The sequence below is a fragment of the Cryptomeria japonica genome, chromosome 5, assembly GCF_030272615.1.
Source record: "Cryptomeria japonica chromosome 5, Sugi_1.0, whole genome shotgun sequence".
Lineage (NCBI taxonomy): Eukaryota > Viridiplantae > Streptophyta > Pinopsida > Cupressales > Cupressaceae > Cryptomeria > Cryptomeria japonica.
The window spans coordinates 835,991,788-836,008,384 of NC_081409.1; the positions used below are offsets into that span (position 1 = coordinate 835,991,788).

The 16,597-nt window shown below is 36.3% G+C and overlaps 1 protein-coding gene across 4 annotated transcripts in view; it reads left to right on the forward strand.

Moving 5' to 3' along the window:
• LOC131052679 (flowering time control protein FCA) overlaps positions 1-14,632 on the forward strand; it is a 53,088-nt gene extending 38,456 nt beyond the window's left edge. For 2 of the 4 annotated variants that reach the window (XM_057987255.2, XM_057987258.2), the window contains exons 7-20: positions 9,498-9,564; positions 9,668-9,747; positions 9,895-9,959; positions 10,065-10,121; positions 10,220-10,382; positions 10,519-10,602; positions 10,753-11,457; positions 11,612-11,653; positions 11,814-12,023; positions 12,118-12,333; positions 12,416-12,454; positions 13,642-13,707; positions 13,937-13,988; positions 14,093-14,632. In XM_057987255.2, the coding sequence (XP_057843238.2) occupies positions 9,498-9,564; positions 9,668-9,747; positions 9,895-9,959; positions 10,065-10,121; positions 10,220-10,382; positions 10,519-10,602; positions 10,753-11,457; positions 11,612-11,653; positions 11,814-12,023; positions 12,118-12,333; positions 12,416-12,454; positions 13,642-13,707; positions 13,937-13,988; positions 14,093-14,100 (1,854 nt within the window). In that variant the 3' untranslated portion in view covers positions 14,101-14,632. The remainder of the gene's footprint in view (positions 1-9,497; positions 9,565-9,667; positions 9,748-9,894; positions 9,960-10,064; positions 10,122-10,219; positions 10,383-10,518; positions 10,603-10,752; positions 11,458-11,611; positions 11,654-11,813; positions 12,024-12,117; positions 12,334-12,415; positions 12,455-13,641; positions 13,708-13,936; positions 13,989-14,092) is intronic. The other 2 variants (XM_057987256.2, XM_057987257.2) reach the window with 2 other exon arrangements.
• The last annotated feature ends 1,965 nt before the right edge of the window (positions 14,633-16,597 follow it).

Consider the following 16,597-nt stretch of genomic DNA (forward strand, 5'->3'; position numbering starts at 1 on the left):
TCTTCCTATCAAGATTTACATTTTATGATAGTGATAAATGTGTAATAGAATAAAATAAAATTGACAGTGTCGTTATTTCACCTCAATGATTTATAGGGATGAAGCCATTGATGTTGTTGTTGCAGCTGTATTAGGCATTGGGTACAGTAGTTAAATTGCGATAACTTGACTTGTAAAAGTGAACTTGAGGTACCTCGAATACCAAATGTTACAATTGTTGTAGGTTTTACTAAATTTGTTTACAAAAAGAAAGGACCACTTATGCTTGAGATATCAATGAGTGAAAAAATGTCCGCCCTCCCAAAATAATAAAATGGGTAGAAATAATCTATAAAACGAAAATTTCTTTGTCACTATTTTAACACACCCTTATGATTATTAAAAACTGACTTTAAATTTGAAGCACCCAATTATAGGACTATATAAAAAAGTTATCACCAAAAACCTTGCTATGTATTATGTTGAGGAATCCAACGAAGGTTGTAATATGTGATGACAAGAATAATGTGAAATGACCACAACATATTTGAAGGACGTTGGGTAGATGCTTGACCGAATGAGAGTTTTCAATGCTTACTATTGCTGAAGATTATATTGTGCAAGGCATCACAAGTGTGGTCTAAAACAGAACCTTGGAATTTATAAAAGCTATAGGCTTTTCCAAAATGATAACCCCAAACTTTACAAATGAGGAATCTCATTTCATTTCATCTCCCATCTTTGAATATGACATTCATAGAAACAAGCAAGGGCATCAAGTTGTTTCTTTAAGCCCTTGGTAGTGTGTGAGAGAACTTTGTCAACAAAAAGGGAGAATAGCTATAAGCATCTCAAAAAAAATAAAATTGTTGTCTAAATGGGTATGTTACTAAGAAAACTCCTCTAACTCATCAATGTAAATGCTGATTAGGGGTGATGAGAGAGGGCATTCTTGCTTGATTCCAATGATATTCTTGACAAATAGAAATTGTGAGAAGCACAGAAGTTAAAACCATCCAATAATTGTCTCATAAAGCTTTGGGATGGTGGTAAGCAAAGAATCTAGGATGCAGATATCTCTTAGCTTTTGGAAAACCAGGTGCCTTTGAATTTACTGAAAGGCCTGTCTAAAGTCAACAAAACAACAAAAGACTTCATAAGACCATTGACAAGCCTCCCAATAATAGCGTGAAGTCTAAATATGTGGTAAATAGTCTGGTAGTCCCTCTTGAAGCCAACATGCCCGAAGTACTTTGATAGTTGCATGCCCAACATTGTGGCATAAAGTTTGGCAAATGTGTGCCCAATCATAATGGTCATGTAGTTGTGAGGGATAGAGAGATCCTTGAACTTATGAATAGGGCTTATGATGTGCTTAGACCATGATTGATAAAAAGTTGAACACTCCACCTCATTAAATACCATGGTATGAGGAAAGGTAGGGAAATCCACACCATATTTGATTAATTCACCTTGGAGATCTTCACAATCAGTTGCTTTGTTGGTGCACAACTTCAAAATAGCTCACTTGATGGAAAATGTGAAGACAAAGGAGTACAGTGAAGAAAAAGTTGGAGCAATGACATGAATTTGGTTTGGAACATCAAATAGGGAACTAGCATAGGAGGACTCGTGCTTGGGTGTGATGTTGGAAATTGTGTTTTTTCTTGGTAGAAGAGTGTGCCAAAAGGTTGTCGATGAGTGGTGGAGATCAGCAAGGAGTGCAAGCCATCTAGATGCAAGAAACTCGCATTTCTTATGCCAGAGAAGATAATGCTACTCGCTGTGGAGGGTGAGTGGATGGAGGATCTTTGGAAAAGCAAAGTTTCTATTGAAGGGATTTACTTTCATTATCATACCATCAGTTCATGGGGCAGGATTTGTGGTGGGAAGGGGGGCCCTAGGATAAAGTATGGTGTGGGGGCAAAAGTCAAGGGTAACATCTTGAATGGTTTGATGCAAGAACTCATACATGTATTTAGTTGTGGTGAGTGGAACAGAGTAGAACTCAAACACAAGAAGGGAGGGGGATGAGGGGCTTTGCTAGTGAAAACATAGTCCATGACATTTGCACCATTGCCATCGGGAAAACAACTGAATTTACTAGAGTCAAGGAAGTGAGGAAGCTTTTGAGAATGTGGAGGCTTTGAGATTCACCCAATTGGAAAAGGTTCCTCCCATAGGTTGCAACAATATAATTCATATCAACGGAGGCTCTACATAAATTGCTCAAAAGGATGATATCATGAATAGTGGAGTACTAAGAGATCTTTTGATAGAGGTCAAGGGATCTGTTCTCACAAACCATTTAAGGCGATGATAAGTAATTTTAAGGGTTAGACTATTTAAGTGAACAGGCCTGGTCTTTATCTTTAGATATGAGTACCAGAGATTTTTGATTTATCATTTTTCTACATTAGTCATCCATGATGGTCATTATTTGTCAGTTACCTGCCAAGCAGGTTTGCACCTTTTCCAGTAGTTAGTGAAGATCAAGATATATCTTTATCACTCAGCCATGTAACTCATAGTAAGATAGTCATAATGTTTTCTAGTGGTATTACTATTTTTGCATAAAATCTTTGCTTTCAAAATATTGTGAAGTCCCATTATTGGCTGATAGGCTTCTTATGTGGGATTTTGGGCCTGGGAACTGTTACATGCCTGAGAACAATTTTCAGGTCCCAGGATTTGTGAGTTGCTTTTTGCAAGTGACTTTGATAGTATAGTTGTACATATATGGCTGTCAACCGAATATTAATTGGGGAAATCCACTGGCATAAATCCTGCTGCCTCTCTCACCTACCTGACTTTTGATAAACAAACTTTAAATTCAATTATTGCGCAGCAGAAGTTTCTCTTCCTCATACTCGTTGTCTCTGAAAACCACTGTTAGTGTTTGCTGGTCATGGTCATCTAGGAAAACCCCTGATCACAGCCTGAAACTCTCTTCCATTGCCTTCCTCTTCTTGCCTGCAGAGCTAAGTGCTCTACCTGTGCTTTGGTGTGCTTTGCCCCTTCTTTTTGAGAGCTTCACATCTTCATTTGCTCCTCTCTTGTGCTGTAATATATGGGTTTTGACTGCACACTGACTTCCACTGCTTTGTCGTCAGAACGGAGGTCATGGTTTTATGGCTGAGAACTTTTCTAGCATGGCTTTGCATTCTTGGACGAGCTTGGAGTACTTATGCCATGATGTTTACTATAATGAATATCTTATTTTTCATTGGTTATGGTTTTCAATCTGTATGAACTTACTTCTTCATTGTTTCTCTGGTAATTGTTTGTGGTATTGTTAGACTTATTGTTATTTATTGCGGGATCCGGTAGTTGCACCTTTATACTGTTCCTTCTACTACAGAATGGTATGCTAGTTGATCAACTGTTTTTGAAGAAGGAATCACTTTTTGCTAGCTTTTAAGTTCGAGAGGAATGGTGTTTATTATCCATTTGATTGAATTTTGAATTTCAGGTGTAATATGTGTTTTGGTAGAGAATATTGCATTTAAATTCCTCAAAAAAAGGTGTTTTTGTAGAGAATATTGCTTTTGAATTCTTAAAAAATCTAAAATTAAGGGAAGCTCTCTTCTAACGATAGGATGATTTTCAAGATAGAGATGAACATTGAAAACTGAAAAATCAAGTTCTCATGTCATAATGAACCTATTTAGTCTAGTTTAGGTAACAAATTGTACAAATGCAGAAGCTGGAGAAAACAAAATGTGTGGAGCTATGGGAGAACTTACAAACCCCCAATTTCATCAGCATAAGCTGGAGCATGACTTAATAATTTAAGGTAAATTCAGAAAGGAATTATCACTGAGCTCTGCTTTGCTGGTTCTTTGCTCCAATAACAGGGTATTCTGCACAGTGAACACAATTTTCATTCACATTACCATAAAGTAAAAAGATTCAAGGCATTAATCAAATTCACGATACTTATGAAATCTCAAATTTCTTATAGAGCTGATAAACAATTGACACAGTAAAGGACGGCGATTATGTAGGATGAACAGTAAATCCAGAAAGCTGTTGCAATAATATCTCTCTTAATACGTCTATTTCCATGACTTCCCAATACTAGTACATTAGTGTTTTAGTCTTTATGGTATTGTAGAGGACATTCCTGGCATTGCCACTCATTGCTTTTGTCTCTGGAACTTTCTGTAATGGCAACAGAAATATTGCATGAAGCTCCACACTAATAAGTAGGAAAGGTGTATAAAAAAGCTCAAGTCTACACTTCATGTATTGGTGCAAGTCTGAGTTAAGATGTTGGATGTGATTTAGTATATACCATGTAAGAGAGATGAAGAGAAATGAGGCAAGACTGAAATTCATGGGTTGACATCAGACTATGCTAAGAGGTTAAAAGTGATGTAGTCTATTAAGGTTCATGTAAGACAGAGGGAAAGGCCCAAAATTGTAGTTCCTGGATTTGGGCAAGATTGCTAATTCTTGTAATGAGTAAGAGAAGTAGGAAAACAATCAATACAAGTCAATTCATTACAAGATAATTGTAAAACCTTGAATTTGGTATTTTGGCATTGGCATCGCGAACATTGTGGGGATAATTATAGCTACAACAAGATTGTACTGACATCTCACATAACAATACATTGATGGGATAAGTTATTGGTCTTGGTACTGGTTTGGGTTCAGTTTTGTGAGTTTGGTCACAAATTGTTTTTGGGTTGGATTTGTCCATACAACAACATACAAAAAAAGAAACATATATTTGTTTGCAGTAGTAATTAACTTCATAATACCACATAATATTATATAATAACAAAACCACCATAAAAATTAAAACACTATAATGTCAATTAGTCAAACTCAAATGCCATGATATATATTGAATTTTAAAAAAATTATGTCAAGTGTCAACAATCAGCTATCACAAATAAAGCATCACATTAGATGCTGTAAGTACTAATATATTAGAAGAACCACAAATGGTGCTTGACACTTGCGCTAGCATTCTCATGCTTGGTAGCTGGCTTGTCTTCAACATCAAGTGCAATAAAGTGGGAAGTGAAAGCATCCACGTTGGTATGCTTTGGCTTGATATCCCACTTCCTTGTAACCACTTTTTGTGTGAAAGGAGACATAAGTTGGAATGCACATACATTAAGTCCTTTGCCTTTCTTGGGTGTAGTTGATTGCTCTTTATAGAGCGAATGGAGGAGTATTTGCTCCAATTCCTTTTAGATGTTGATGAATTAGAAACCATTAAGACAAAATTATAGAGTTAAAGAGTTATAAGCATTTAAAAATTTAAATTATAAATGAAAATTAAAATATGAAAGAATTCTTTTATAAAACTTGTGATGAAATTTTGATCACAAGAGGTGTGTGAATGATTGACAATGGAAGTACCACCAATTGTGAGCATCGACCTTCAACTTGTGACGAATATCAATACTAAAGTCATTGGAGTGTACAAAATTCATTTACTCAATCCTAACTACATCCCACAAGTTAGGATCAATGAAGAGTCTATGAAGTGCTATCTTGCACCTTTGCCAATTTGGCCGACGTCAAAATCTCTATATAGGATAATCCTTGTTGGCATAAAAGGATCTCAACACTATAATATATTGGACTCAATGCAAAAGCAAGAAGATGTAGGGGGATGATTGTTCTGTTCCATCCCTCTGATAATTTTGTGTAGCTGATTGAATAAAGTTTCTTTAGGCTCTTTTTCAATTATGATGGTTATGTTTTTAATTATTGAGTTGATGCCATCATGAATCTCTCCCAATCAAGGCCTATCCATGTCAATATAATATATTATACTGAAATGGGTTTGGTGAAACTGAGTAGATATTCAATATGGTTCCATGCAATGCCATCTAAGATCATCTGCGCAATATTTGCTGCTCTTGTAGTGCTGGATTGCCTCCATATGGACCAATTTTGGCTGATGAGCATGTTAGAAAGTGCCTCCCAAACCTTCATAAGTCTTCTAAGACAATTGTGTTGGAGGCAAAACAGGTCTCAGCTACCTTTTTGAAATCAAAATTAAAAAAATTAAAAAGTTAAGAAAAAATATTTTTAAAGAAGAAAACATAAACTTTTGTAGTTCAGAAAAATTATTGAAGTGAAACATATTTATTAAAATAAATGTTATTTAGCTTAACAACTTTAATTTTGAGAATGTTTTAAATATGCCTTGTGATATATGGTGGCTGGTGATGAACACTTGGATCTTTTCAGCCCCAGTACACACTTGTTTGATCCAATCAATTTTAGTGCAAATATTTTGTAGCATAATGTTAAGAGAGTGGATAACACACGGTTTCAAAAAGATGTGTGAATAAGGGTGTGTTTGGTGTTTAACTAAATTAAAGGTTCTATTTTTTAATTTTACTGCTATATTTTACATTATTCTAACACCACTAGGGTAGGGCCTGTTTTCTACTAACATAGGCAAAAGATTGACCAATGGGGTTTGCTTTAACAAGAAGCTGAAAGATGTTAATTCATTGATTTGAAGCGCTATATAGAGGATTCCCTTCTATATCTCAATCTTATCAACTCCAAAGACTACTCAAGAATTGTTATAACTGACTTAATGCTATAACCTTGGTTGCTAAGCCCTTCACTTATCCCTCACACTCGATTGCTCCATTGGTTGTTCATTCTCTACCCTTTTAAATATACCAAGTACTAGATGTTGCAGGCCGTAGTCATCTCAAACACGACCACCTGAATATTGATAATCATTGATTTGTTTTTGCTTTCGTTAATTGTTCACTATTGTAAATCTCTCTTTAAAATAGCATTCTTGTGATTTGTGTATATATGCTTCCGAAAAAAAAACCTAACAACTAATACTGAAAGTTTATAGCATAGGAGTAAAAATCGTGATCAATCACAGAAATCAGAAATTTGTAGGTTTGCAGATTCCCCCCTGCAATAAATTGTGATTTTTAGCAAAATGATTGACCTGTGATTTTTAACGAGTTTTTGGTGTGTAAATGCACTAAAATGTAGAAAATACTGAGGAAACATTGTTTGTTTTACCTGCATGATTTACTCATGCAATTTATACACTTTTAAGCCCACGATGGGCAAGGATTCCAATTGCTAGTGCAACATGGGTAGGGATTCATGAAATTTTATCAGGAAAATGACATTGCCATAGCTTGCCTAGGGTTTCAAGAAATTTCATGGGTAGAGTTACAGGAAAATGACATGCCATAGGGTATGCAGAGGCACATTCATGAAATTTTATCAGGAAAATGACATTGCCATAGCTTGCCTAGGGTTTCAAGAAATTTCATGGGTAGAGTTACAGGAAAATGACATGCCATAGGGTATGCAGAGGCACACATTTGTCGAACATAATGTTGTCTAATTACTTTCATGTATTAATACATACAGGAGTCTTAGTGGTGGATGATGATGACAACCATTAACTTATATATTGGGCAAAATTAAAATTTTAAAATTTAATAGTTAAAATTTAAGTTTAAATATTGCTCAAAGAATTTTTGAGATTGAAGTTCAGATATCAAGATTCTAATGTTTTATTTAGTGCTCCCTGGGGATGTGTCCCTTGCCCAAATGACACTGTCCCCTATAGAGGATGTTTCAGGGATGGGTCGGAAATGTCCCCTTTTCTGTCAAAATATAGGAAAGATCATTAGGATGCCAAAAAAATTGCAGGGAATGGCTAGGGGATGACCAGATATCCCTAGGGACATTTTAGTTACTTTTAAAACAAAAAACTTACAACCTTTCAATGCTTGTTTGGTTTATGACATGCGCCCATCTAGGATTTACAAAAAAATATGAAATTGGTGTGCATCATGAAGGTCTATTGGTTTGAAAGTGTTAATTTGGGCTTTGGTGGCGGGGCCCCACCTCCCGATCCCACCCTATATTGCAATAGGGAAGATGTGAGGGGCAGTGCCCCTCCCCGTTTGGGTGTTCTCCCCAAACTCCCATCCAACTTATAAGTCTAATCAAGAAATAAACCAATGATGAATCATGATCACAAAATCTACAAACAGATATCCCTTGTTGCAAATCTCTGCATCTTCACAATCAAAGCCACAATCAAGGATTATCTTCTATCATACATTGGGCAACTTATTTAATATACAAGGACTGCCACAGACAAAGTTGGCAAGCTAAAGTCATTATACTGCTGAATGTGAGTTAAGTGATAGCTGGCAAGAAATGCCATTTTCCAATATTTGCGCTTGATGGGCTAAACTCTCAATTTGATTTGCTGTCTGTCTTTATGCTATCTAAATGCCTTTAACTTTTAAAAAACAACAAATTTGTGTGCCTCCTAATATTTTTTTCCTGTTTAAGTCCTGATTTTCCAAAAAATATTTTACTTTTGGTTTGCTTCTTTTTCCCCAAAAGAATTTTGCTACCATGGTTTATGGTTCTAGAAAATGAGATAAGCTGTCAAATTAGATTTTATATTGTCATATCTGATTCATCCAAAATCAATTCATTATAAATATGAATCATGATAGATATACTATTATTACCATGAGTTACTGGGTTCGTGCAGGGAAGAGCAGAATCGGGTATGGGTACAAGCCGGATTCTGGTTCGAGTTGGGTTCGTCCCGGTTCCGGCCTGGCACCCGGATCTGCTATGGATCTGACCAAAGAATTACGAAACAGCACGATCTGATCTGATACTGTTATTTGGTGTTTTTTTATTGACCTGTATCTGTACCTGTACCCGAATCGGTAACTTAGTTATTACCTTTTAAACTGATTCGAACTTTGAATAAAAGTCCCTTTTGTTAACCTATGATATTTATTGCTGCAAGCAAGTCTTTGATTCCATTCTCACCTCAATCTGCAATGTTCTGTTTGTACTTTTAGAATATATAATTTTCATTAGAAGAAATGCAATTCTTGATAGGGAGCTCACTCACGAGTGGTCCCTATTTGCATAAGACACTCCCAATCAATAAGGCATGTGACCTTGGTTTCTTGGGGAATTTTGTTCCTGTGCATGAATGAAGAGACTGGGGGAATAAGGAGATGGGGAGAGATCTCATTCCTTTTTATATCAATCTGTATATCCTATACTTCGATACATACCTTCAATGCCTCTTAATCTTCTTAACACTCCCTTGAGTTTCCTATCAGCACATCCCTTGCACTTCCTAAAGTTGCAAGTGGTCCTGAACTATAAAATGTTTTGCTTAATTGTTTAGTTTGTAAATGTTTAGGCATGGCTTGGATAATACAGTAGTATTTTGTATTCAGTCCGATTGATTGCTTTCGGTGGACTATGAATGGTGTGTTGCTCTATCAAGATGAATATAGAGATCCTAATACATTCTTTTGTATTCTTGAAGTCAGCATATTGCCTGTAGATACTGAATGGGATACATGTTCTTAGTTAAACGTTAGAATCTCTTTTTTTCATATGATCTCCAAATGCTACCTGTCAGGTCTATTAGAAATGGACTGTATTTGATAATATCATCACTAAGCAATAGAACAAGTTCTGAAGATTGCCCTTATGCATGACAGATTTTTGCTCCATATGGGCGTGTTGATGATGTCTATATTATGAGAGATGAACAAAAGCAGAGCAGAGGTTTATATTTTGACATTAATAGTATTATATTTGAGCTTTTGCTATATTGCTATCCATTTACTATGCTTCCATGACATATCCACTCTCAATGTCATGCTTTCAGGATGTGCTTTTGTTAAATATCCTTCTAGGGAAATGGCTACGGAAGCCATGAATGGATTGAGTGGGAAATTTACCATGAAGGTGTGTATTATTGAGAGTCCAAATGAGTCTCAAACACATTGTTAGTGTGATGCTACTGGTACAATCATCAATATTTGAGCAGTATTTCAATACAGTCGAGGTTTTCATATTCCATGTCCGTCAAATGAGCTTTTTGCATGATTGCAGGGTTGTGATCAGCCTTTGACTGTACGTTTTGCTGATCCTAAAAGACCCAAAACAGCTGATATGAGGTTTTGCCTTGCCATATTTTTTAAGTTTCTTTTGCATGTCGAAGATTGGGCTTCAAAGTTTTAAATGAATTATCTTTCAATTTTTTTCTTCTCTGATATTTGCAGACCTGCTTATGGAGGCCCTGGATTTAGTTCTCGACCACAGGGACAGCTGGGGGTCAGGTAGGTGTTATCTATTTTTGAGCATGTAATTTTAATACATGTTCAAATATCTAATTTGTGTCTCTTTTGTATGATATTTACCTTGCTGTATATTTTAGGCCTAGTTCTGGTTCAGGAGGGCACATGGGAGGGCGCGGTCCTCCTACAAATTGGCGGCCTATGGTTACACCTAATATGGGAACATCATCACATGTTGGAACCCGTTCCTATGGAAGCCCACTGACTCCTAGGGGAAGTGCGGCTGGGGCTGCTTCAGCAATGGTAAACCTTTGTGTTCCTTATTTGGGTTCTTGTCTGTGTCACTAGCATGAAGTGGCATTATTCTGCTCAAATCAGTGAGGAACCAAGATTTTGTTTTTGTATTGAATAGCTATTATGCCCTCATGAAAACTCGCAGGGTGGAACAATTGCTGGCCCTGGTGGCCCTATTAATGGTTCTGCAATGGTTTCTGGAATTGGAACTCCACCCTCTCAGCATCAGGTATGTGTGTTCCAGACTTAACAAATCTCTAAGATTACATTCAATGATTACTACTTCTATGAAGTCTATTGTTTGACATGAATGTGCACAAACATGCTAATTGCATTCTCAGAGCCTGCGTATCTAAAAAATTATGATTATTTTTCTCAGAGTTTCAATCAACCTCTTGCTCAGCAGCAAATTCAGGCTTATGGGCAACAACCAACACCACTGCAGAAAGCCCCTCAATTACAGCAGCAGTTGCCACATTCTATGCAGCACCAACAACAACCACCTCCACAGTCTTACTCTCAAGTGCAACAATCACCGCAGTCTCTGCAACAGTTTGGACAACATTCTCAATCATCTCAGCCAAATGTGCAACATCCTTCTCTTGGTCAGTTGCCATCGTCACAACAGTCATTGCCATTATATTCTCAGCTACCTGTCTCCCAGCCTCAGGTGCAGCCACATATAGCTCCTGCACTGCAGCAGCTTCCTTCTAGTTTACAACAGCAACAACATTTGCCAATAGCTGCTCTTCAGCAGCAGCAGATGCCACAGACACAACCACAGCTTCAACTACAGGCACATCAACAGTCACAGCCACAGCTTCAACTACAGGCACAGCAACAACAGATGCAGACACAGCCACAGCTGCAGACTCAGACACAGCCACAGCAACAGCAACAACCACAGCCACAGTCCCAGCAACAGAATCTGCCTATATCCTTGCAACAGCAAGGCCATTCTACTCAGTCTGGTTTTCCTTCTCAGCAATATCCTTATTTACAACAACAGCATCAGATGCATATAATGCAACCTGTGGCACAATCCCAGCAACAACAGCAACCTATACAAGCACAAAAGCAACAGGTATGAGCAGAAGCCTAACCGAAGGATTATGACTTGAGGAAACTTATTTTTATATGTATTAAGTAAACATGTATAAGCTGTTCGTTTTATGTGAAGTGATTTAGTCAACTGTTATAGTAACTGGACAATTGTGTTTCATTCTCTTTTAATGCAGACCTATTATCAGGTGGCTTCAGCTCATTCTGTGCAACAAGAGGTTAGCGTTGTATTGTGTTTGTTAACGGTAGCATCTTATATTAGGTTTTGTTGAGTAGTATATAGATTTTTGCCTTAACATTCATGTTATTAAAAAATGTGGATGTGTAGCAATATGAACATAGTGACTTTGATTGCTAAAACACCATTTATCTTCACAGCAGCCTTCATGGGTGCTTCCTAATCAATCTCAGACGGCAGTTACTACTGCAATTGTCAGTGCTCCGCTAGCATCATCAGCACTAATGGCTACCTCTGCCGTGGCTACTGTGAGTGCTCCAAATTCTGCTCCTGCAACTTGTAACTGGACAGAACATACTTCTCCAGAGGGTTACAAGTATTATTACAACAGTGTAACTGGAGAGAGCAAGGTAAGACAAATTGTAATTTGTTTTAAACAATTTATATATTTTGATTGCTTTCAGAAAAGTTTTACTTATAAGCTGACTACACCATGGATGCCAGTGGGAGAAACCTGAGGAATATGCAGTATTTGAGAAACAACAGCAACAGCAGCAGCCACAGCCAGTGCCTCAACAATCACAGACCCAGGTGCAAGCTCAACCTCAGGTGCAACCTCAATCAATCAATCAAGTACAGCAGCTGCAACACCAGACTCAGCAGCAGCAGCAGCAGCAGCAGCAACAAGCACAACTTCAGCAACCGACATTGACAACACCGGTTAGTTCCCTAGTTTGTGAATAAGTCGTGGGTGTGTATTTTTTATGATATGGATTCTCACAGAAATACATTTCTTTTACAGTATTCTGGATCTTCAATGCTTGCACAACGACCAGTTCAGGTAATGTTTTTTTTTGTTTCTATCTGCTTTTGAGATTATGTAAAATAGTGAAAGTCATCTACGAAATCAAGTTATCATTTATGCAAAAGAAACAACTTCAGATTTTATCTGTATGGTTTTCAGGCTTTTGTGTGCATTTGGAATTGATTTTAAAATTTTTAATACGGTGAGGAATATTAGAGCACATGGTAAAACAGAACAATTATCTGAATCATCCTTCATATAGTTAGAATATGGGTATTGGATGGGCTACATTTCTGATAACAGAATTATCCCCGTTTCTTTCATATGGCAAGCATTTGCCCTTGATCTTGCAATTGTGAATCCTTTGTGTTGATTGAAATTTGAATCCTCTAGGATCTTTTGGAAAGGCAGATTCCTCACAACGAGAGACTGGACCTTTTACTGGCATTGATAAATCCAAAGATAAGCAGCACCTTGTGAAGAGTAGAAAGGGGCTATATTCTCCTTTTCAGGGAGCTTCACAAAGCTGCATGTTTTGACTCTGGTCAAGAGTTTGTTCATTTCTTTTGAGCTCTTTGCTAGGATGTGAAGAAGCTTCCGAATTTCCGGATTTTCCGATTTTGTTATTTTTGTCCACAAGAGGCTCAGCTGGGGTTTGTGCACCCAAGGCTTTGTCCTGCAAAAAATAAAAACTTTTTGGAGGTCTCTTTATCAGTGACTGTTCTGTACCTCTAGTTTAGAATTCTTCCTTTATAAATTTACTGTTTCCTACCAGTGATTTAAATGCATTTAAGGAAAAAAACTTAAATGTAGACAAATACTATGTGCTTCTCCAGCCAACAAGCTTTTCCACTACACATTTATTCTATCCATGAAGTTTTTCTAGCCACTGTTTTTTATTCTGGACAGTTGCATACTACTTGAGCTTGGGCTTCCTTTGTTATTGCTTTTGAATTTGACGTTGTGGCAATCAAAACAAATTTTGAAATACTTCTATTTAAGACTTGCAAAGAGAAACATCAAACTTTCGGCAAGCAAATCAAGGTTTTGTCTTAGTTTGTATTCTGTATGGGACCGACCTTGATTAAATATATGTGAGAAATTAAACAATCAAATGCGATTTTTTTAAATATATAATTTTAATTGATTGCAATTTTCAATATAGAGATTTATGTTAGTAGTTTTATTTTAATGACTAACATGAACCTATTTGTTATATGCAGAACATTGGCTATGGTCTACAAGGAGTCAATGCTAATCTTGATGCATCCCGCCATCAAGTGCAACAGGTTTGTATTGTTTTATGATTTTCTTGCGGTAGATTATATAATATATAGTTTGTTGAATAGTATAGCGTGATTATGTAGTTGTGCCTTGCGTTGGGTACTTATCTCGTTATTGCTCAACTGCTTGTTTCTGCCAAATTAATTCTTGCTTTGGGTACTTATCTCATTATTGCTCAACTGCTTTTTTTTGCTAAATTAATACCTACTTACATTTGTTTATTTTTTTCTGTAGCAGTCAGGTGTGCCAAGAATGCAGGATTTTATGTGGAAACCTAAGGCTGCAGGTAGTGTATTCTGCCATTATGTGGACTCAATTATTAACCTTATGTTTGGTATGCCTTCTTTTGTTTTTAAAACATCCTACACATTTGATCATTATTAATTGCAGGATCGTGAGATTTTGTGCCTGGATGAAGCAAGAGGTTGTCATTTTCAAATCTTCTCGAAAAGGTTAGCTGAATTGAGGCATAATGTAGCAGCATTTGGAAAAAATGTCATACATTGCAGTGCTGAAGTGGTCACATACAAATTTCTTGTTTGATGTATGACATGGAAAATACCAATATTTAGTTGCTAGCTACTAAAATTTTTGGTAGCTTTGAAGTGAGGGTGTGCACCGGCATTGAATGAGGCAATGTTCAAAGAGAACCAGCTGACCAAGCTGCCTTGTATTTTTATCCAATTTAGATAGCTTAATGCTTTGTTTGATCTCTTTTATGAGAGTAGTGTCGGAGAAGCAATTAGCATTTAATTCTGATAAGTCTTTATCTATGAATAATTTATGGCTTATTTGAATTTGATTTTCTATTTATTTATTTTTAACTTTTCGCCAAATGGAGATAGTGAGGAAAAAACATTTTTGTTACGAGTTTGTGAGGTATTATGGGAACATGTTTAAGTTAATATTCATGTAGTTTAACTATGTGTTTATGATTGGCCCTTATTTACATATGGTTGCTTGTGGATATATTAGGAGCGTTGTGCACACTTCTTTTTTATTTTTTTATAACGATGTATAGTATTTCTATTCAATACACCAAAAATATTCAGTGCTCTGATTTTTTAATATAAGAAAAATATTAAAATTTTAAGTCGTTTATTATATAAAATCTGGGAAAAGTGGACGCAGTTGTTTCTAAAAGAAAAAGATCTAATTTTGTTTCAAGACAAGTTTGTGCAGCCATCGTCTTAATTGGCAATATTGTAGAATCTATTTTAATTTAGTGCCACAATTTAAAACAGCATGCATATTATATGTTTGAATGATAAGAGAAGACATTAGAGATTTATTAAATTTCGAATTGACGTTAATCCCTTGAGCATACAAAGTAACATTCTTTAGTCTTCTTCAGTTAGTTATTTTAATTGATAGGCAAAAGGATCGCAAGAAAGGAGTCTAAAACCAAACGTGTACATGGTCTTATTAAGATTTAATATAGACATGCCAACGTATATCTAGATAAATAACAACAAAGGTAAATGGGTTATGCTCACAACTTAACCAAGTTGCCATGGTATCAAATAATTTAGTGCCCATGGTTGCATTAATCTTTATGAAAGTGTATTATGCCATCTGCAACAAGAACATTGTTTTGGATTTTTTAATTGAAAGCAATTTAGAGATTATATGATTGAGCATACGGTTTTGGTTATTGTCTATTGCTGCTCACAGGTTTCATTTATTTGAGCAGTGCTAGTGCCGGTTGGTAAACATGTATATCAAATTTAACTGAGATTTCATTGGTGCTTTTGTGCTCGTGTTCTTTTTATTTTGTTGCTATGGATTCTCCTAAGTTTCCTCTCTTAACTCTTCATAAGTATGCTACTTGAAAAATTTATGCATGGAGTAAATTTATGGAAAAATGACTAACTTATTATATTGATGGAACTATTGTTGCTCCTGTTGGTCACTTGGAATGGCTCACTAAAAATGTCATGACAATTGATACCTTAAGAAAGTATGTATCAAAGGATTTCATTTTTCATATTGAGAAATGATTAATTGATACCTTAAGAAAGCATGTATCAAAGGATCTCATGTTTCATATTGAGAAATGTACTCTAATCAAGGATGCTTGACAAAAGTTTCAAGACTTGTATGGTCAAGTTGATGAGATCAAGGGATATCAGATTGATAGTGATCTCACTATGTTATATCCCAAGAGCTTTGATAACATACAAAATTATGTCACTAAGACAAAAGAGTTGAGGGCACAACTCAAGGGTTGTGACATTGATAAGAAAGATACTCGATCTTCAATTTGATGGGCAAACTTCTACAAGAATATGCAACATTTGTTTTTAGTTTCCAAACCCATAGGATGACAATGGGTTCAAGCTACACGATGCCTACATTTGATGCTTTCGTTGAAATGTTGATGATGGAACAAATTAAATTGATAAGCATGGACATTCTTAAGGCTTCTAAGTGTCAAGCATTAGTGGCAAATCAAAAGAACAAAAGAAATCAAGGAAAGGACAACTGAAACAACAAGAAATGACAATCAAAGCCTAAGAACAAAGCATCACCTTCTCCACAACAAGGAGATTCATCTTCTTCCAAGAGGGACAATTCACCAAAGAGGGAGAGACCTACTTGTGCATATTGTAAAAAGTTTGGTCATGAGGAGCGTCGTTGCCATTCTAAGAAGATTGATGAGCTCACACATATCCTCAAAAAGCATAACATTGATTTGCCTAATGCCTACAAGAAGGATGATCCATCAGCTTCCACTTCTTCACATTCAAAAGGGAAAGGGCAAGCATTCATGGCTTCAACAAGTGGGAAGACTCACTCTTTTTGGGACAAGAAAAGGAAAATCTCTTTGTGCTACTACAAGTTATGATTCAGGGAGATGACTTCTAGATTTAGGGGCTTCTCATCATATGGCAT